This window comes from Pollachius pollachius (genome assembly GCF_949987615.1).
Source record: "Pollachius pollachius genome assembly, chromosome: 20".
In the NCBI taxonomy this organism is placed as follows: domain Eukaryota; kingdom Metazoa; phylum Chordata; class Actinopteri; order Gadiformes; family Gadidae; genus Pollachius; species Pollachius pollachius.
In genome coordinates, this window is record NC_136953.1 from 13,249,387 (window position 1) to 13,270,411 (window position 21,025).

General features: G+C 57.0%; 1 protein-coding gene across 2 annotated transcripts; it reads right to left on the reverse strand.

Moving 5' to 3' along the window:
- Positions 1-247: 247 nt before the first annotated feature.
- zbtb4 (zinc finger and BTB domain containing 4) lies at positions 248-19,374 on the reverse strand. Of its 2 annotated transcripts, none has more exons than XM_079757847.1 (2): positions 19,129-19,374; positions 248-10,212 (listed from the first exon to the last, which is right to left on the reverse strand). In XM_079757847.1, exon 2 carries the CDS (start codon positions 10,194-10,196, stop codon positions 4,356-4,358), a length of 5,841 nt encoding a protein of 1,946 aa, XP_079613973.1. In that variant the 5' UTR covers positions 10,197-10,212; positions 19,129-19,374; the 3' UTR covers positions 248-4,355. The 2 variants fall into 2 exon arrangements, with proteins under 2 accessions (XP_079613973.1, XP_079613974.1); XM_079757848.1 differs by lacking the exon at positions 19,129-19,374 and adding an exon at positions 18,827-18,976.
- Between the last annotated feature and the right edge of the window lie 1,651 nt (positions 19,375-21,025).

Sequence of the window (21,025 nt, forward strand, 5' to 3'; positions counted from 1 at the left end):
TTTGCGCTTGCCAAAGAAATGTTCTGTGCGCATTTCATACAGAAGGGGAGTGAGGGGTTTTAGGTTACGAGAAAGGCACACTTGAGACAACTTTGGGAACACTGCGGTTCACATTTTTTACAAAGAAATCCAAAGTTCACGCACAGCGGTATTGACCTGTGTTCTATGTTTACGGAGAAAGACACTGTTTTATTGGAATAACCAAAGATAGACAAAAGAGGAGTCTGGAGACCAGAGAGCATTCGGTTGGGTCATCAGGTTAATACTTTATTTTGTTTGATTGCAGCAAAGAGAAACAAGGGGAGACCAAAACGAGAGAAGAGAGAGATAGAGAGCAAGAGAGAGACAGAGAGAGACACAGAGAGAGAGAGAATAATGCCAGAAAAAGAGCGAGAAAGAGAGAGAGAGACGACGGACTTTGGGAGAGCCATGGCTACAAGCCTTTGTATCAAATCTAAAGACAAAGTCATCAGGCAACATTAAAACGTCCTTTAAAAATAACATTAACATATTTGTGTGGGCACTAGGCCTATATGGCACAGTATTACCCTAAACATGTACACAATACCAAACAGTGTAGCCATACCCCTATATGTCTATGACCTGCTCCGTAGCAAACTAAGACATGAGATTCCTTCCTCTCTAGATTCCCAGCGTCGCCATGACGACACACATCGTCCATTCGCGTTCTTCTTTTTGAAATTTCTTATGCCATAACAAGGCACCTTAACAGTAGAAATCTGGCAGATCCACATCTCAATATAGATAATGATCATTTTAAATATCAAAGCAGAGGCACATTCATTTAAACTAAAACATACAGTAAATAGTTGTATATTACCACCAGATTCCAGCCCGTTTACTACGATACGTCGATTTTTGCATGCTTTTGGTCTGTATGACAACCGTGAATGACGACGGGAAAAACTATGGCATAAGAAATGGTCCGAGAAACACTAGCATGTCCACCTACAGGAATGGCTTTGGGTACTGCAGTTAGGAGAGATGGCCTAGAGAGTTACACGCGCCCACAGCTTCTTTTATACAGGAAGATCAAAACAAACCCAAAATAATAACAGGATACTGCCCCCAGGGCGATGAGCTGCTTAGGCAGGTTCTTTTGGTTTCTTATTTACGTAGATTCATCCAACCACACACACACACACACACACACACGTTCGCACACGGACATGCACACACACACACAGACTCACGCTTGGAACCACACCCAAACGAAGAAAAAATGGAAGCCCTGTGCTGCTGGACACGCTGTGTGTTGGACACGCTGTTGTCTAACGGGGCCTCCCAGGTCTGTCAAAAACACACACACACACACACACACACACACACACACATACACAGAGACTGGCACACACACATGCACACACACAGATGTGCACACGCACGCATGTGTATACACACACGCACACACAAACAGGCACGCGCACACACACACACACACACACACACACACAGAAGCTAGCATAAATCATTCGGCGATGCGGTGGTGTGTATGGGCCTACGATAGCGGGAAGATGGAACAGCTGCGATACACCGATGGTGATACGCACGTGACAGTTCAGTAAGGGAGTCCGAGTATATTGAACGATAAGAATAAAAAATAAAGAAGGAGGTGAGTTGACAGCCATTAATACAAAATAAAAGGGATGGGTCAAGCTGTGAGCACAACGTGAAATTCAGCGGAGTGAACACGTCTCCCATGCTCCATCTGTGCGTCTAATCCCATGTCTGACGTTAATGTTCCTACGGGACTACTGTGTGTGTATATATATGCATACCAGACCTTATGTCGAGTCTGAATCAGGTTACTTACTTATAGTTCGGGAGATACAAAACAAAGAAACGACTAACCGAATAAACAAAAACAAACGACAACAATGACGAATCACCAACGTAATGGACTGTATCCGAGCTACTAGTGACGCGGCAGAACTTCATGGGCCGCGTCACAACATGTACATTCATATAGTGTAAGGACCCCCCCCTACACACACACACGCACACACGCACACGCACACGTACACGCACACACACACACACACACACACACACACACACGCATACAGCCATACATACAGCCTTTCTTTCAGTGAAGTCACTTCAGAACAGCAAAAAAAAGGAACCAAACGAAAAGCAACAAGGAAACCATCAACATTACGGTTACACAAACAAAACAACAACAGACAACGGAAAAAAATTAAATCAAAATACGGCGACGTTTTCGACCCACATTGCTTTTGCTCTTTGCAGAATGACACCCCCACCCCCCGAAACATCCCGTCCTCCTTCTAATCACGTTAGAAACAACAACGAAATGAAAAAAATATAAAAGGAAATGGCCCCAGCGATCTGCCCTCCTCCTCCTCCTCTCCCACCACCTCCCCCCAGCCCCCGTCCAGAAGGAGGGGAGGAAAACAGAGAGGGTTTGTGCAGTCTTTTTTTTTTACAGTGGTGGTGGGGGTGGGGGTGGTGGCGTGGGATGGGGGAGGAGGGGCGGCGGGCAGGCGGGGGGGGGTATTGACCGGGAGCTCCGCCTCCCTTCCTCCCCTGACTCACTCCTCCGCCTGTTCAGTAAGCGAGTCCCTTCCTCTGCTCCCCCCCTCCCAACTCCTGGGCCTCCTGTCCCTCCCCCCTTCACGGCGGACGCTGGAAGTGTTCAGATGTGGGGGGGGTTATTTTTTTCACCGTTTTCTATTTGATTTTGTTTTCTTTTTTTGTCCCTTTCGTATATACATCTATATATACATAGATATAAAAATCTATATATAGATATACACAGATGGATTATTATTTTTTTTGATGTGTGTGTGAATCGATTGAGATGAAATCTGGAAGTGCAACGGCCTACTCGACTGAAAGAAATAACAAAAACTAAAACAAAGAAATCTCACCCAGTGGTCAGCTACATGTCCTCAGCAGCTACGAGTGTGCCCTCCCCCCCTCCCTCCCCCTCACGTCAGCGACCACTGTGTCTCTACTCTAGAGTCTATTGTGCACGTTAAGGTTATAAAACGACTACGGTGAAAGGCGATGCGGGTACTACAGCGGTCTGACGGACTCCAGCTAGCCGTCTCGGTCGAAGGCCTCCGGAAGAGCAGAAGCTGCATCTCTGCCCGCACTGGGGCTAGCCTCCATCCATTTATACCACTGGCTATACGGGGGGGGGGGGGGGGGGGCTCTATCGCTATCCCCCTTGTGTTGCTCGATGGCGCTCGGACTAGCGGCAGAGCTAGCGTGGCTAACCGGCTAGCGCAGGAATGCAGCATGTAATGGAACCTTGGGACCAGGCGGAATGATTAGCGCTTAGCATGGCATAGTCTGGCCATTCATGCACATTCCTCTTCACACACACACACACAAACACACGCGAACAGGCACGCACACACACACACAAGCACACACACACGCAAACATACTGAAGAACGGAAACGCTCAACCATTGCACAGTGATGCCAGCGTGAAACGCACATCAGCATGCACTAACCCTAAACACTGCACTGCACTGCACGTCTTTTTGCAAATATAAACTTTTCACGTACAGTTTGGACTCACTCGCGCACACACACACACGTAGGCTGACGCACGCGCACACATGCGCACGGCACGCACAAACACGCGTACAATGTTGTATTTGCTAACTGCTCTACAACCAGCGGTGGTCTGGCCGGGACTCCGGTCCGGTACCTCTTCATTGCCTACACAAGCTATCCCGGAAGAGTGCTGTTCCTCGCTGTACAGTCGCCGTTAAGGGAAGCTTAGGGAACTTATATAGATTTCCATCCCCCCCCCCCCCCCCCCCCCACACACACACACACACACACACACACACAATATACACCTTGTTAGACGTTCTTATTCTTATAGTATAGATTATATTGTGGAGAATCATCATCATGACAGTAGGGGGGAGGACTACTCAAGCTCTATCACTACAGCGCACTAGAGTCCCACAGGAGGAGAGTCCAACAGAGGAGGGGGGGGCGATCGAGAAGGACAGATGGAGTGTGTGGGGGGGGGGGGGGGGGGGGTGGTCTCTTTTAAGGGCGGAGTCCTCGCAGTGGAACAGCATCTTGTCTCTTTTTCCCCACTCCATCCCCTCCTCTCCTCCTCCTGATTTCACGGCCCGCGATGATGTCTGCTCAACAATAGAGGAGGGGGCGGGGGTAGGGGGGGGCGGGTTCTGTAATCCAACAATCTTGGATCGCCCCCCCCCCCCCCCACTACGCCGCCCTCCCTTCGCCCCTCTATCAAGGCGACAGGGGCAGTGCTGCCGTCTCCACCCTTCACCTCCACATGTTCAGGTATATTCCTCAGACGAAGCGTTCTGTCCCGTCCTAAGACTTGCCGGCTCCGCCTTCTCGCTGCTTCTTGCCTCCGCCTCCGCCACTACCACCCCCACCACCTCCGCCCCCTCCGCCCCCACTGCCGTAGAGGGCGGGGTTGGCCAGGAGGTGGTGCTGGGCGGCGCCCATGTAGGGCGCGGCGGCGGCATAGTTAAAGATGGCGGGCAGGAAGGGCATGGCCTCCATCTTATCCCCGCCGGGGGCCATCATGTTGAGGGCCACGGGCAGCGCCGCCAGGTTGTAGGGGTAGGCCAGCATGTGGGGGCTGTACAGCAGCTGGTAGGGGTCCTGGTAGAAGCTCGGCAGCTTGGTCAGGTCCCCCCCGGCGGGAACCATCACCTTCCCCAGGGGCCCGAACGGAAGGGCCCCCGCCGGGTAGGACGCCATGAGCATCTCCTCCTCCTGCTGCTGCTGCTGCTGCTGCTTCTTCCCCGACCGGTACCCCCCCGCCATGAGGAGGGGCAGGGGCAGGTCCTGCACGGCGTAGCCCGCCGGCGAGCGCTCCTCCTCCCCCTGCCGGGACGGCGGTGCGTCCTGGTACTCTGGCGGCGGGGGCGCTCGCTGGAGGAGCAGGGCCTGGCCCGAGGGCCGCTCGCCGGCCACGCCCCCGGGGGCCCCGGAGGTGTGCAGCTGGGGCCCGCCCCCCGCGGGTAAGGGCTGGTGGGCCGGCCGCTTGCCGTGGGCGAACCCCGGGCGGACGGCGTTCGGCGACCGGTGGGGGGATTTGGGGGCGTGTCTGGGCGAGGGGGCTACGTTGACGGTGGCGGGGGCGGGGGTGTGCTGAGGGGACGGCGCCGGACTCAGCGGCTCCTCTTTGGGGACCAGCAGGGCGGGACCCTCCGTCTCCATGTCTCTGCTCCCCCTCTCGGGGTCTCTGTTACCGCCCCGCTGCATCTCCCGGGCCCTCAGTCTCTCCTGCTCCCTGGCTCGCTGCCTCTGCGCCTCGCCCTCCCTCTCCCGCTGCCTCTCCCTCTCCCGATGCCGCTCCATCTCTCTCTCCCTGGCCAGGATCGAGGACATGGTCAGGTCCTGTGCTTCGGTGGGAGAGGGGCTCCTGTGGGCCCGGTAGGGGATCCGGAGGTCGTGCACTGAGGCCGGCTCCTCGTAGCCGCCGTGAAGGAACACGGCCGCCCCTCCCTGCCTCTCTCGGTCCATGATCACCCCTTCCCACTTCGGCATTCCCGCCGCCGCGGCTGCGGGAGGGGGGGGAGCGGTCAGCCTGGCGACAGGGGGAGTGGCAGCCGCGGTCGTCCTCGGGTGCGACGTCGCCGGCGAGTGCGCGGAGGGGCCCGGGGGCGTGGTGACGCGTGCCGGGCTGGGGGTGCCGTGCGCCACGCCCTCCGGGGGTCTCCTCTTGGTAGTGCGGTAGTCCAGGCACTCGGAGCCGTTCATGACCAGCACGCTGTGCAGGGCCGAGGGGGCGGCGGCCGGGCCGGGCTCCACGCCGGGCGGCGTGAGGCTAACCAGTCCGCTCGACGACGTTTGATTCGTAGCGAGCAGGCTTGGTTCTCGCCTCTGAGCGGGCCGGTCGCGCTCCGTCGAATCGTCGGACCTTGCGGTGGGATCGCATGTCTGTTGTTCGCTTTCCGGCGGGCCTTGGCAGCGCTGGGAAGTGGCACAGTCCCTGCTGACGCTGGGGTCCGGTAGAGAGTAGCTGATTACGGAGACAGACTGAGCGGTGGGAACCTGCTCCTTCTCAGCCTCGGGCGGCTCCGTGCTGCCAGAGGTAGTGGGCGCCGTCACAGTCACGGCAGCGGCGGCGGCAGCGGCGGCGGCAGCGGCGGCGGCGGCGGCGGTGGCTGCTCTGGGCTCCGTCTCCTCCCGCTCGGGGGAGCTGCTCAGCTCGTGGCGTCGCACGTGACGGGTCAGTGCCGAAGAGGTCTTGCACACCGTGTGGCACTGGGGACAGGTGTGCCTGGCCAGGGCTCTTCTGCTCAGGCAACCCGAGCTGGTCGAGTTTGTCCTGATCAACGGACCCAGCCCTCCCGCTTCTTTGGCCTCGGCTTCCCTCTCTGCCACTGCCTTACCCCCGCCCCCTTCCCCCTGGTCGTTGAAGCCGGATTTGTGGGGCAGGGAGGTGGGCGTGTCGGTGGGCCGGGGGTGCTGGGCCCTCTGGTGGTCCTCCAGCTTGTCTCGAGAGGGGAAGGTGGCTCGGCAGAAGAGGCACACGAACTCCAGCAGGTGACTCAGTTCGTGTTTGTCCCGCTTCCGGGCGCTGGAGAACCAGCGGCCGCACGTGCTGCACTCCTCCGCGTTGCCATTGGTCCAGGGCCGCCGCTTGATCGCCTGGGGAGGAGGAGCTGAGGTAGAGAGCGAAGGCATCAGGGAGCGGAGAGGAGAGACCACGCGTTGGGCCGCTTCCGAGTGTTCTTTCAGGACTTTGCCGGCTTTTGGCTTCGGAGGGAAAGAAAGTTCCTCTTTTGTCTTTTCCTCCTCCATCTTTGCGTCACCGTTTGACACTTTTTCCGTCACCGGTGCCTCCTCCTCTCTATCACTCTCCACCTCCTCTTGGCCCAGCTCCTCCATTGTAGCTTCCTCCTCCTCCTCCTCCTCCTCCTCCTCCTCCTCCTCGCCCGGTGACTTCTCCGTCTCTTTGCTGACGTGGCTCATCAGCCTCTCGGCCCTCCTCATGAGACGCAGGGAGCGTTTGTACTGCAGCCTCCTCTGCCAGTTCTTAGCCCTCTGGAGATGAGCCTGGGCCTTCCGCTTGGGCTTGTACGAGTAGTACGGCCGCCACAGATCGTCCTCCGCGTCGTTGTCACTGTCCGCCTGCTCGCGCACCTCCTGCCGGAAGTAGTACTCCCTCACCTCCGAGGGAGACTTGGAGACCTTCCCCCGCACTGCCTCCTCCTCCTCCTCGTCGGGTTCTGGCTCGCTCTCCGGGTCGGCGATGGCGTCGCCGTGGGCCCGGTGCTTGTGGTGGTGGTGGTGGGAGTGGGAGTGCGGGTGGCGCGACTCCTTGGCGTCCGCGGCCGCGACTGCCGCCGCCTCAGCCTTCCTGGTCTTTGGAGGGGAGCGACTCTTGTCCCGCCGGAGGTCAGTCTCGGAGATGCTGCGCTTGACGATGGCCTCCTCGCCGATGCGCACGGTGATCTGACACAGCGGCCCGGCGTCTTTGGCCGGCGGCCCGCCCCCCGCCGCCACCGCCGCTAGATGCTTGGCGGTGTTGGAGCCGCCGTCGCCCTTGCTTTGGAGTTTGCGTGACTTGTGGTGGGAGCGGCCGCCGTGCTCGGCGTCCTGCCTGCCCCGGGACCCCCCCTCCCCTGTGGCGTCGGAGCTATCTCTAGACCTCTTTCTGTGCCGCTCCGTGCTCTCTCGCTCTCTCTCTCTTTGCTTTTTGCTTGACCTGGATTTGTGGGTCGCCGCGCCGTCGCCGCCCTCAGCGGAGGAGCTGCCGCCGCTAAGTAGGCCCCTGCCGTTGCCGGGGGTGACCTGGTTGCAGTGCACGATAACAGAAGACGACATGCCGGCGCCGTGCACGATCACCGAGGGTTTGGTCGGGGCGTACGCGATCACCGAGGATGCGTTTCCCGTTTCCCCACCTCGACCGTCTTTGGGGGTTTTGGTTCTGCTGCTACTCGACAGTTTATAGCCGCCGCCAGATCTCCCTCCGTGCTCCGCCTCCGGGGCCTCGGTGTCACGTCTCCTCGCCAGGGGCAGGTCTGTAGCGGGGAGGGCCGAGAGCGCGGGGTAGTCGCCGTGCTCGGGGCCCATGGAGACAGGGAAGTCGTTGGGGAAGGCATCTGGGTCAGGCTTCACGCTGATCAGACCCTGGAGGTCTTCCAGGCCCAGGGATCCGTCGCAGCCCTGGGACGCGGCGTCGGTCGGGGGCAGGAGTAGGCCGTCGGCCACTCCGTCGTTGTAGGTTTTGTAGGCCCGCTTCTGAGCGCGCATGGGGAGGAGGCGGTAGAGCTTCAGGGCGTTGACCTTCTGCTTGTAGCCGCCGTTGGCCGTCTTCTCGCTGGAGATGAGGCTGGGATTGATGCCGTGGATGGTCTTCTGGTGCGTCTTGAGGTTGTAGTAGGTGGCGAAGGCGTCCCAGCAGAAGATGCACTGGTAGCGGCGCTCGCCTGTGTGCCACACCTCGTGCTTGGTGCGGTACTCGGCCAGGGCGAACACCTTATCGCAGAAGTGGCAGGGGTACTTGCGCCGCCACGAGTGCACGTTAGAGTGCCGCTTGAGGCTGGACAGCGTCATGTAGGAGCGCTCGCACACCGAGCAGAAGTATATGACGTTGCCGTCGACCACCTTCACAAAGTGCTGCTCGTCCCCGGCCAGCAGCTCCGAGGCGGCGGCGGCGTCGTCCGCCTGGATGCGCGCCAGCAGGCTCCGTGCCTTCTTCCCCGGCCGCGCTTTGCCGCTGTCGATGGCGCCGTCCGTGCCCACCACCACGCCACCCTCCACCCTCACCTCCCCTTCCTCCAGCGGCTCCTCCTTGGGCCGGACTTGGAGGGAGGGGGCGGGGCCCGCTCCGGCGGGAGGCGGGCCACTGCCGGGGGGCGGGGGGGTCCGGCAGGAGGCCTCGTGGGACTGCAGTCTCTTGCTGTGGATGAAGGCTTTGCCGCAGAAGCGGCAACTGAGCGCCCGGCTGCCGCGGTGCAGCCGCATGTGCACCGTGAGCGAGGAGGCGGAGCTAAAGAGCCGGTGGCACACGCCGCAGATCAGCTCGGGCTTCAGGCTCTCGCCAGCGGCGGCGGGGGGGAGGGGGGACGGGTGCGGGGGGGCGGCGGGGAGGGCCTCCGAAGGGGGGGGCGGCGGAGGGAGGTGGAGGACGGGCGGCTGGAGGATGGGGGGGCCGTGCGGGCCCTGCAGCTTGGCTGTGCCGTGCTTCCCGGCGGTCTTCTCCGCGTCCCGGCCCCTGGGGCCCGGGAACGCCGCGTTGCCCAGGTTGAAGAGGATCTGGGCCGTCTGGGAGGGGGATACCGTCCCGTTGGTCCCCCGTGGGTGTCTCTCCTCCCAGCCGTCGCCGACCCCGTAGCCGCCCGCGACGGACCCCCCGGGGGCCCGGCTGTGGGGGAACCGGTTGACCTGGGCCTCCGGGCTGACGACCTTGGAGCACTTGAGCGGCGGGGGGGACTTCATGTCCTTCATGTCCTTTCTGATGAAAGCGCCGACGGCCATGGGGGGGGCGGAGACGAAGGGCGAGGAGGACGGCGGGCTGTCGTGGCGCGGGGGCTTGAACGGCCGGTGCTTTATGTCCATGGTGGCGTCCAGTTTCCATAGCGACCCTGCGTCCGAGCCCTTGGCGCCGGAGGAGGGCCGGCGCCGGTGGGGCGAGGGCGAGGACGAGGAGGAGCTGCGCCGGGGGGGGTGTGGCGAGTTCAGCGAGGGCGGCAGCGGGGCGGCGCTGAGCGGGAAGCTGAGGGTGATCTTGGCGTTCTTGGGCCCGTCGGCCATGTCCTCCAGGCGGTCCTCCACGGCGGCCTCCGCCCGGACCCCCGGCTTGCTCTTACCCTTCATCCCGTGGCGCTCGGCGCGGGGGCCCCCCTCCCCCCCTGCGGCCTGGGGGTCCACTCCGAGCCTCAGCTCGCCGCCGGGTCCCCGGGCCCCACCGGAGCCACGGCGGGCGGGGCAGGAGCGGTCCGGCGGGGGGCCTCGCGTCCCGGGGAGGGGGATGGCGTGGGGTGGGCAGAGGGTGTTGACGACGCCCGCCAGGTCCGAAGGCACGGAAGACGACGGCGGCCGCGACTGGCGGCAGGCGGCGTCCTGGCGCGCTGTGATGTGTGCGAGGTCGCAGAGGGACGGGAGATCGGGCGGAAGCTGCTGTTCGCTCAGATGTGCACGAAGGGGGCCCGCGCGAAGGGGGTCCCACGCCTTCTCACCGGACACCATGACCGGCCCCCAAAATCTGAGGGGGCAAACACAAAGCAAGAAACACAGGAAAAAGGGTTAATGAGCTCCAATGATTAACGTTGCCATATCTTGGGCACACATCTCGGTGACTCAACGGCAGTACCCCGGGCTCTCGCGGTGGCGGTCATGATTCTGGCAGAACACTTTAGTCCGGCGGCGGAAGAAAATGGCATTTCTCAGCAGTGCTGCGCTCGCAACAGCTTAGCCAAGAATTGAAAATAGAGGGAGGTTGGTAGGGGGGGGGGGGGGGGGGGGGGGGGGGGGGAGAGGGGGAGAGGAGGCAGGAATGAATGTGCGCAGCAGAGCTGGGTTAGATTTCAGCCGCCCGAGTGTACAGCGTTCACAAAGTCAATCCCGAGGTCCGTATCGCTCGTCCGTCACACGACATTGCCTCCCGCCTTAATCGGGGAGGCGTTCAGATCTCGATCGAAGATACCCCGCAAAGAGACGCCGCCGTTTACTCCGCGACAGTGGCCCTTGGCACATGTGGCAGTGTTCAAGCTCTGTCTTGCTAACCAGAAGTCTGCTCAGCGAGAGCAGCAGAGAGAGAGAGAGGGGGCGGGTTCCCGTCCCAGCCTTGTTAGCCGTTTTGTGGCAGCTAGTATCTGCTGGGCATAATTCTAACCATTTATTTGGGAGGGAGCAGGAGAGAGAGAGAGAGGGGGAGGGAGGGGAGATGGTGAGAGGAGAGAGAGAGAGGCAAGGGGAAGGGAGGGAGAGAGAGGGAGGGTGTTTTTCCGCCCTTTGCATCCGGTACACTCGTAGCTGAGGCTCGAGGGGATGAGCGGCGGTCCACTTCCCATTTCCATTCTTATTTAACCGCGATGGTGGCGGCGGCGGCGGGCAGAGCACGCGGCCCCCCCCGAAGCGCTACGCCCGTGCAAACACTGTAGCACCATCGCTGCCCTCCTCAACGCGTTTTTTAACACTGGTTATAGAGAACAACACAGATCGGTCGATGGCTGGCGGGCGACACTTTGGTGGGGTTTCGAAGTGAGCAGGAAAAAGGAAAGCCATGGAGCTGCTGTGAAATGATGTGACGAGAAATATAAGAGGGAGGAGAAGGGAGGGAGGAGAAAAAATCCACAGTCATGCTTTTTTTTTTTTTTTACCGCCTGCGATTTTCAAGCAGCACAGCAGCCAGCAGGAAGGCAGGCCGCTGTAAAATTCCACAGGCAGCCCTAAACAGGCAGAAACTAGGTCAGCACTGTTATTGCAGAGGAAAGAGCAGGGAGAGAGAAAGAGAGGACGAGACAGAGGGAGAGAGAGGGGGAGAGAAAGAGAGGGAGGGAGGGACAGAGGGAGATACAGAGAGAGAGAGAGGGAGAGACAGAGGGAGAGACAAAGAGAGAGAGGGAGAGAGGGAGAGAGAGAGGGAGAGATAGAGAAGGTGAGAGAGCAAAACAGAATGGAGGGACAGAGAAAGGGCATGGGATGTGAGGAATCGGAAAGAGGGAGAGAGGGAGAGCGAATGGACAGAGGAGGGAGAAAGAGCCAGACGTGGGTTGTGGAGAGGCTGGAGCGAGAACAGCCGGACACACTGACTGCCCAGTTGGACAGACAGACAGGAGCCTCTGCACAAATGCAACGCAACATGCGAGCAACACAAGGCCCCGGCGGGGGGCCTTGTGTTGGGGGGGGCCATCGATACATTACAGCTCCTGAAGCTCATCAATTATTCAGAGGATTAAAACTAAAATACCATATTTGATACTTTTCCATTGCCGTTGTGAATGGAATACTATACACAATAGTGGAGCCCAAGCAAGCCAGCCATGAGATTACGTAAGATTATGTAATTTTACCCACAAGGAATAACACATGGTCAACGATGGGGGGGGAAGGCAAAAGAGTTTGAAATGAGAGTCTGAAACGCGTAGCCTGTAGGTTGTATTTTCCACCAAACCGCGCAAAGACTACAGCCAACGCAGATATAACTGAGCAATTACGAAACCTCTGTGATCCGTAGGAGGAATAAGTTTGTGCGTGTCAACCGTTCCGATAGGGAACTCTGGGTTTTGTAGTTTGTAGTTTGCACCGTTCAAAGATGAACCGTTTTTTTTAATGGACACGATTATAGCCTGACATGCAATCTGTCTAGCGAGCGCCGTGTAGAATCAGGTTTTGTTTGTATAAAAACACATTAAAACATGACCTGGGGAGCACTTCCGGTACATCAGCGATTAACTGCTACGTTTTTTCACTTCCCTCTAACATTGTAGTCTGTCAGGGTTCATAAGGTTTGACTGTGTGTCAGTCTAACCCTGAGCGGGGCGAGGGAACGTAAACACAGCCTGTGAGTGTTCGAACGTGTAGGCCCGGCATCAAGCTGTGCTCACTGTCTGCGACTCACGCTGCCATTCACACATTCCCAGTGAGCTGGTGGAAACACAAGAAAGTTGATGGGTCAGATCAATGTCAAGAATGGATTCGGGGGCCTGTTTCGTTTTTGAAGCGTTCTTAAACAACGTTCAATGTCCTCTGCTATGAAGGTTAAGCTTCGAGACGCCATCGACCGCTGTGGACAAACCCACAGAAACAAATATAAGCGGCCCACTGTTTTGTTCTGTTTCGCCGTCGGGGGGGGGAAGTTACTCAGTGAGAAAATGCAGATCGATTTCCATGGCATTATCGTCACGGAGACTATGACGCCGATGGGGCAGCCATGTAAATACACATGCAAAGCAGGCGGGGAAACATGAGTCACGAGTCACGAATCACGATGGAGACAGGTACAGCGAGCCGAACCCAGAGATGTCAACCATTAGTCAACCCCCGTCGGTGTCCAAACACGGCACACAGTAGGCCTATATAAATATCTATATAGATATATTTATATATCTCAGTGTGTGTGCTGCACGGTGACATGGATGAATAGGCCCGTACAGATTTAAACGTGCATACACAGTCTATATATATACAGGGATGTGGAGAATCATGTTTTCTCTCTCTCTAACGCGGGGGCCTTTGCTGTCACTCACGCATGCGACACCAGCGGAAGGTAGGAAATCCCTCATGTTCGCACCCCTGCCACCCCACACCCAAACCTCCAGCCCCCCCACTCAGGAGTGGGCGGAAGCGTTTAAGAGACGGCGCAGACAAACGGGCAGAAATGCAGGCAGGCAGGCAGGCAGACTGAAAGTGAGGCAGGAAGATGGGCAGACAGGCAGGCTGGCAGACAGGCAGTCACAGTCAGACAGTCACAGTCAGACAGGCGGAAAGTCAGGCAGGGCGAGGCAGTAAGACACAGGCATACAACCAAGCAGGCAGACAGACAGGCAGTCAGAGAGGGAGACAGACAGGAGCTAAAAATGACACCATTTCATCTGCCGCTTGCACTGCGGGCAGGGAAATGCGTATGAAGGCCTCCCCCCCCCCCCCCCTCTCCTATTCCCCCTCTCTCCCCGTGACGCACGTAGCAGCAGCCTCTTCACATGCAGAGGGTCGGGCACGGCGGCCCGGCCGACTGTGACAGGCGGCCACTTAATGCTACCTCCCACGCAATGATGTACGCGCACGCACACACACATGCAAATAAACACACACACACACACATGCACAAAAAACACACACACACACGAATGGATGCACATACACACACGGACGCGCACAAAGACACACGCAAATCAACACACACACACATGCTCGCAAACATACACATACATGCACATAAACACACACGCAGACACACAGACACACACACACGCAGGCACACACATGTGTGTGTGAGTGACGTGGCCTCTCTCTGGAGGAGGGGGGGTGGGTTAGATGGTAAAACATTTCAATAATAAAAAAGAAAACGCCTACACAATCGCTAATGCTGAGCCTATATGTGTGCTGATGTAACTGCGTAGACACATACACGCGCGCACACATACAATTCACGTGCACACATACAAACATACGGTTCACGCACAGACATTCAAACATACAATTTACGCGCAGACACACACACACACTCGTGACCCCCTACCTACAGGCGAGGACCTTAAAGTGAATTGCTGACAGAGAGCAGTGTCACCCCACCGACAGCTCTCCGCTAACAGGATGTTTCCGCACAAAAGTGTCGCTCGCCCAGAATATCGTCTGTCTTTTTTTTTTTTTCTTGGAGGGGCTTCAAAGAGGCCCAGACTCAACAAGAGATGCCCTTGGCGCTGGGCGAATAACTGACCAGTCTGCCTTAGAAGGAAAGAAAATCATAAAAATAAACCACATGTAAAAAAGCAGACAATGTGGCCTACATACAGCGCGCACACACACACACACACATGCACACAAACACACACATGTTTAGTGAGGCTCTTCAGTGAGGACGGTCGAAAGCAACAACAACTTGTTGCTGCGACATTGATTACCGTAACATAACGTATGCGCCCTGATTCAATGATGATCCTGGGGCCTAGCTGGGTTTGGACGCTGTATATGTTTAATTTTGTGTATGTTTATGTGTATTTTTAACTTCATGTATGTTTAACTTTGTCAAACATTCATTATCTATGGAATACTTAGCATGCTAGCGAGTTTAGATTAGGCAGGTTGTTTATGACACTGAGTTTTCCTCTTACGTTTACTTTCAAGAATGTGGGCTTAAAAAATAGAATGATAAAAAAAGACATTGCTGATGATTTAAAATGCCATATTAACCTCACGAATGTTAAGCGCACTTTCAAGAACGTGCACTTAAAAATAAAACACAAAGACAATTTAAAAAAGGACTTTGCTGATGGTTTAAAAGGCCTTATTAACCTCACAAATGTTAAGCGCACTTTCAAGAACGTGCACCTAAAAATAAAATACAAAGACAATTTAAAAAAGGACATTGCTGATGGTTTAAAATGCCTTGTTAACCTCACAAATCCACAGATGGACACAAAACCCAAACCAAAGCAGCAGCGAGTGTGTCTGTGTGTTTGTCTCTGATACAACAGCCACAGGGTAACACGGCGTCCCAGCTCAGAGCGATTTGAAAGTGGGACTCCCGGGAGGCACGAACCGTAATCTATTCGGGGGGGGGGGGGGGGGAGACACACAGTGGAACCGCCACGGTGACCGTAGTGACCGTCGGAAGGCTGGACGCATGGTAGTGGGGGCAGGAGTGGGGGTGGTGTGTCCGGTTCCTCGCTAGTCGTCGTAGAGGGCCGCTGTGTTGCAGGAAACCCCCGCAAACCGCCCAAGCGACAGAGAGGGCCGGACCATTACCGCCGTCGGGACGGTTGACGTTACCCCCGACAACAGGTCACGGAAAACCTTCACAGGGAACGCTCCGGAGACATCGAATCCAACCGAAACGCGCGGTCAAAGAGTGTCTGTGGTCACACAGTGAGCGTCGTAATGTACGGAAAAGAAATCATAAACGTACGTACATAGATACAAACATGGAGGTTTGATAGGTCCGATTGTCAGGGAGAACCACGGCCTCCTGATGACATCATCCTCGGGCACGTGATGCGGTTGCCATAGCGACACCCCGTAAAGAGAGCGGTACGGGGAGCTGACCTGGGTCGCCGCCGTGCCGTCTCGCACCCCGCGTTCTCGTGTGCAGCGATACTGGCTGCTGTCGCCGCCACCGCCGCCTCCGCCGCTGCGACTGTTATTGTGCAAACGGGCTGCGTGAACAGTGGGGGGGTGGGGCTGGAGAGGGGGGAACGGGTGGGTGTGTGGAGAGGGGGGGGGGGGTCGTGTTCCAGCCGGTGGGGCCAGCGGCGAGGAGCATGTGGGAAGGTGTCGGTTGGCCCTCTCTCTCTCTCTCTCTCTCTCCCTCTCTCCCGGGGCCAGAGGGGCCCAACCATTTGAGCGGCAGTTGGTCTGTGCAGAGAGGGCAAGGGGAGGGTGTGTGTGTGTGTGTGGGTGGGTGTGTATGTGTGTGTTTGTGTGGGTGTGTGTGTGTGTGCGTCAACGGAGGGAGGCGGTGGGCTTCGTTAACAACGAAGAGGTACTGAACTCTCCACGCCCCGTAGACCCCCCTTACCCCCCTCCCTAAGTGAGCACACTGGAGCCAGCCAGATGGGACAGGGAGGAGAGGGGGGGGCTCGAGGGGAGAGATGGAAGTTGGTTGAGGTCGGAGGGTCGCGGCTGCGTGTGTGTGTGTGTGTGTGTGTGTGTGTGTGTTTGGGGGGGGCTTGGTGCTGGCCTCTACCGTGTACCCATTTCATGCTTCCCTTGTCTCTCAGATCCCACTCGGGACTGCGTTTGTGTGGCGCACGCGCACACACACACACACACACACACACACACACACACACACACACACACACACACACACACACACAGCCGCCCGCCTGCCTTCTGGCCTGGACCACTCCTCCCCAAAAGTCCCTAAACGGTGGTAACAAGGGGTGAGCCTGCATCGACCACCCCCCCACACAACAGGGCCGACCCGCCGGGAAGAATGCAGGACCAGGAGAAACGTAACACAACAACGCTCCGCTGGTGCCTGGCCGCCACATAATTCCCATAATTCCACACGCTGTAACAGAATCACGAGAAGCATTAGTGCAAGGTATGCACACAACCCCCCCACCCCCTCCAAACACACGCCTCCCCAGCCTGCCCCATGAGACTGAGGCGTGGCGGTGACCTTTTGAAGGTAATTTCAGCGCCCCCCCCCCCCCCCAACCTAAATACATTTTCCGTTTTCACGCCAAACTCCCTGTTGAAAGCGCAGAGGGAGAAACGTTTGTCGCTGTGGAACAACGGAGGGGATGGTTAAGGCGCGTGAGGACGTTAATTCAGTGCTCTGTTCAGAACTGGGTCCATAAGTGGTTAATGGACTGCATTTATATCATTCACAATATTGCCAAACATTCACCCATTCATGCACACGTTCACACACCGACGGCCGAGTCAACCACGTAAGGCGACAGCCAGCTCGTCGGGAGCAGTCAGGGTGAGGGGTCTTGCTCAGGGACACCTCGATACTCAGCTAGGACGAGCCGGGGATCGAACTAGCAACCTTGAGGATACCAGACAACCCGCTCTTCCTCCTGAGCTGCTGCCGCCCATAGCGGTGGACATCGTTCGAATGTGTGGAGAAAGATCGGACAACCGTACGATTTTACGCCCCGCTGCGTAAACGAGAAACGCTACACGACAAACCGAAAGGGGGGATAAGCCCATTAAAATAAGTTGCGCGTGTGTGTGACCCGATAATCGAGTGTTTCCGGCTCTCCTCGAGGGAAGCGGCAGGCCACCAGCGTGGAGATGGTTAGGGTCTCGTGGGCAGCTTAATCTCATCCCGTTGGTCCCAACGAAAACAACAGCATCAACAACAAAAACAACAGCAGAAAAACAATGTTGTCATAGTTGCCTGTGAAGTCTGTCGAAACCCTCACGTTGATTAAGGACGATACCAATGAAATTGACATGACTTCAAAATATCAACAACAACAACAACAACAGCAAACATACAAACAGCAGGGGGGGGGGGGGGGCACTACCAAAGGCCTCGACCTTCAACCCCCGGGGGCATTGCTCGCACGCCATTTCATTTTTTTTCTCCATACAGTGGCTAAAGCACTCGGGCTGGGGTCTGCGTCCATGGCAACCAGGAATGTGGGGAGAGTTGGCAGCGGACGCGCTGTTGTTGTGAAAATAAAGAAGTGAGAAAACGGGGACAAACGACGACGGGGTCCCCACGGGGGGGGCCGGTGACATCACAACGCCCGATCCCTGCTGCTGCTGCTGCTGCCGAGGAGAAACACAAGAGCTGGGGCAAAATGGAGGACGGCTCGGCCGAGAGGGCCCCGGGGCCCGCGAACGACGAGAGGCAGGATGGGGGGTGAGGAGGATGGTGTTTACCATCGGAGCTTCACCAGTGGCATCGCTTCCACACACCGCCCGCATTCACGTGTAGCACTCTCCCGCTCTCTCTCTCCCTCTCTCTCTCTCTCTCTCTCTCTCGATCGCTCCTTCTCGTAGTGTGTATGTAGTTATTATGTCGGCCCCGACTGGTTTACAAATAATCCCATTCCCCCGATCCCCCCCCCCCCCCCCCCCCCCAGAGTCCTCGCCTGCACCCCCCAGCCATCACCAACAATAAATCCCATGTCGCATTTCAACGCAATCCCTCCCCCCCCCTCGCCCACTCCACTTCCCCCCCACACACAACCATTACCAGCACCATCACCATAACCCCCCCCCCCCCCCCCCCCCGACACACACAGACACCCTTACCCCTCGGCCCCACCCCCTCCAGCGACGTGGGGGTTGTGGTGGTGTGGGTGTGAGGGTGTGGGGGTGGGGGGGGGATGGGGGCGTGACCGGTAAATCTGTCAGATTAAAAAAAAGTTTGTTTTGTTTTGGTTTCTCTTTTTTACTTCGGCACCATTTTTTGTTTTTTTTTCAGGTCGCTTTCTTTTCCGCCGTGGATCTCGAGACGAGTCATCAATCCGGAAAAACAACTGCGTGGTGAGCCAGCGAACCGAGGGGAGGATGAGGGAAGCGAGGCCTCTCATTGGCACACGCACGCACCGCGCACACGCACACACAGGCACACACGCACGCACACACACACACACACGTCGGTACACGCACCAAACACCGCGTACACAGCGGCGCAGGCACACAGTTAAAAAGGAGAACAAATCAAATAAAAAAGGGCTTAAACTTACAGCAGGGGCGAGTGTGCACACACACCCGGACTCTGCCTCTCCCGGTGTGCATACGCACATGGAAAAAAACACCACAACAAAAAAAACAACACAACAAAAACCTTCTCCCTGCCGCCTCACGTGCCAAACAACCGCCACAGCAGCGACAGAAGGCAAAACAAGCAGAAAAACAAGGCTACGTCCCCACCTCTCCTCATCCTCCCCTCTCTCTCTCGCGCTCTCCCCACTCTCTCTCTGTGTCTCTCGCCCGCTCTCTCTCTCTCTCTCTCACAGGAAGGCAAAAGCACACAAGAGCTACGTACCTCTTGAAGCCTCCTGCTGCATCTCTGCTGCGATGTGTTCTCTCTCGCTTTACCCTCACGCTCTCTCTCTCTCTCTCTCTCTTCTCTCACGCGCGCACACTCTCTCTCTCTCTCTCTCTCTCACTCGTGTGCGCGCTCTCGCCCGCGAGCTCGCTCCCCTGTGCGAGTCCTTCTTGCGTGTGTTGAGAGAGAGATGGGAGGAGGGAGGGTAGGGGAGAGAGAGAGAGAGAGAGGCGCCTCTCGCTCGCTCTCACACACACACACACACACACACACACACAGGCAGGCAGCAGTGTATGTGTGTGTGTGAGAAGACCGAGGGCAGCAGCGATTCTCACACTCTGACTCGCTCGCTTCTCTCGCCCTCTCTCTCTCTCTCTCTCTCTCTCTCTCCCTCTCTCTCTCTCTCCCCCGCCCGCCCCGTCTCTCTCACTTCAGTCCTGCCTCTGACACACGATTCTCAGTGTTTTGCCCTTTTTTTTGCTTTTTTTTGCCCTCCTCTCCCCTCAACTCCAATTCACCCCCCCCCCTCACCCCCCACCCCCCTGAATCCAATCTTCTTTTTTTATATGGAAGTGTTGTCCTTTATGCGTGCACACACACACACACACACCCATACACACATACAGACACACGCGCACACATGCATGCACGCACACACGCATACACACACTACTTTATATACACAAAGCCCAGTGATAGGGAGAGGGAGGGAGAGGCAGAGAGCGAGGGAGAGAGAGAGAAAGTGAGAGAGAGAGAAAGAGAGAGAGAGAGCGAGCAAGAGGACGCCATTTAAGCAGTTTGTTACGAGGACTGCAAGTCCCCAAAATGGCTGAAAACAAACAGGAGCCATGCCAACTGGATCCAAAAAAACCTGGCCACAAGGACAGACAGATAGGCAGACAGACAGACGGACGGACAGGCCGGCAGACAGGCCGGCAGACATACATGTAGAGTAGCCAGACATGCAAACCGACATACAGACAGACAGGCAGACATGCAAACACAGACAGACAGGCAGATAGACCAACATGCAAAGTAGACAAACATGCAAACAGACAGACAAACGTGCAAACAGACAGACAAACGTGCGAACAGACAGACAGACAAACGTGCAAACAGACAGACATGCAAACAGACAGACAAAGGCAGAAAGACAAAAACAGGCAGGCGGATAGACTGACAGACAGCCAGGCAAATACACAATCTCAATGGACAGACAGACAGATAGACAGAGAGGCAGGCGGAGAGATATACAGACAGACCGGCAGACAGGTAAGACAGACAGGCAGAGAGGCAGGCGGACAGACAGACAGACAGACATACCGGCAGACAGACAGGCAAGACAGACAGACAGAGAGGCACGCGGAGAGACAGACAGACAGGCCGGCAGACAGAGAGGCAGGCAGAGAGACAGACAGACAGGCAGAGAGACAGACAGACAGACAGACAGGCAGAGAGGCAGGCGGAGAGACAGACAGACTGGCAGACAGACAGAGAGACAGGCAGGAGCAAGGGAACAAGGGTGAACGGGTGAGACTTGGAGACAGGCGTGGCAGCGGCCGAGCGGCGAAGGTCCAGGAGAGAGAGCAGTGAACTCCGTCTCTCTGGAGGAATGATAAAGCACAAGATGAGATGAGTCAAAAGCCGAGGGAAGAAGGACAGACAAAATGGGGGCCCAGGCGTCGGTGTGCAAGCGAAACGTGGAAACACACATTTAAATGAGTTTGTCGTGACCTCTGTTCAAATAGTTTCAACACTCTGCGAAACAATGAATCTAGTGTAGGGCGTTCGGCCCTGTGTGTGTGTGTGTGAGTTTGTGTGTGTGTGTGTGTCCGGTGTGTGTGTGTGTGTGTGTGTGTGTGTGTGTGTGTGTGTGCGTGTGTGTGTGCGTGTG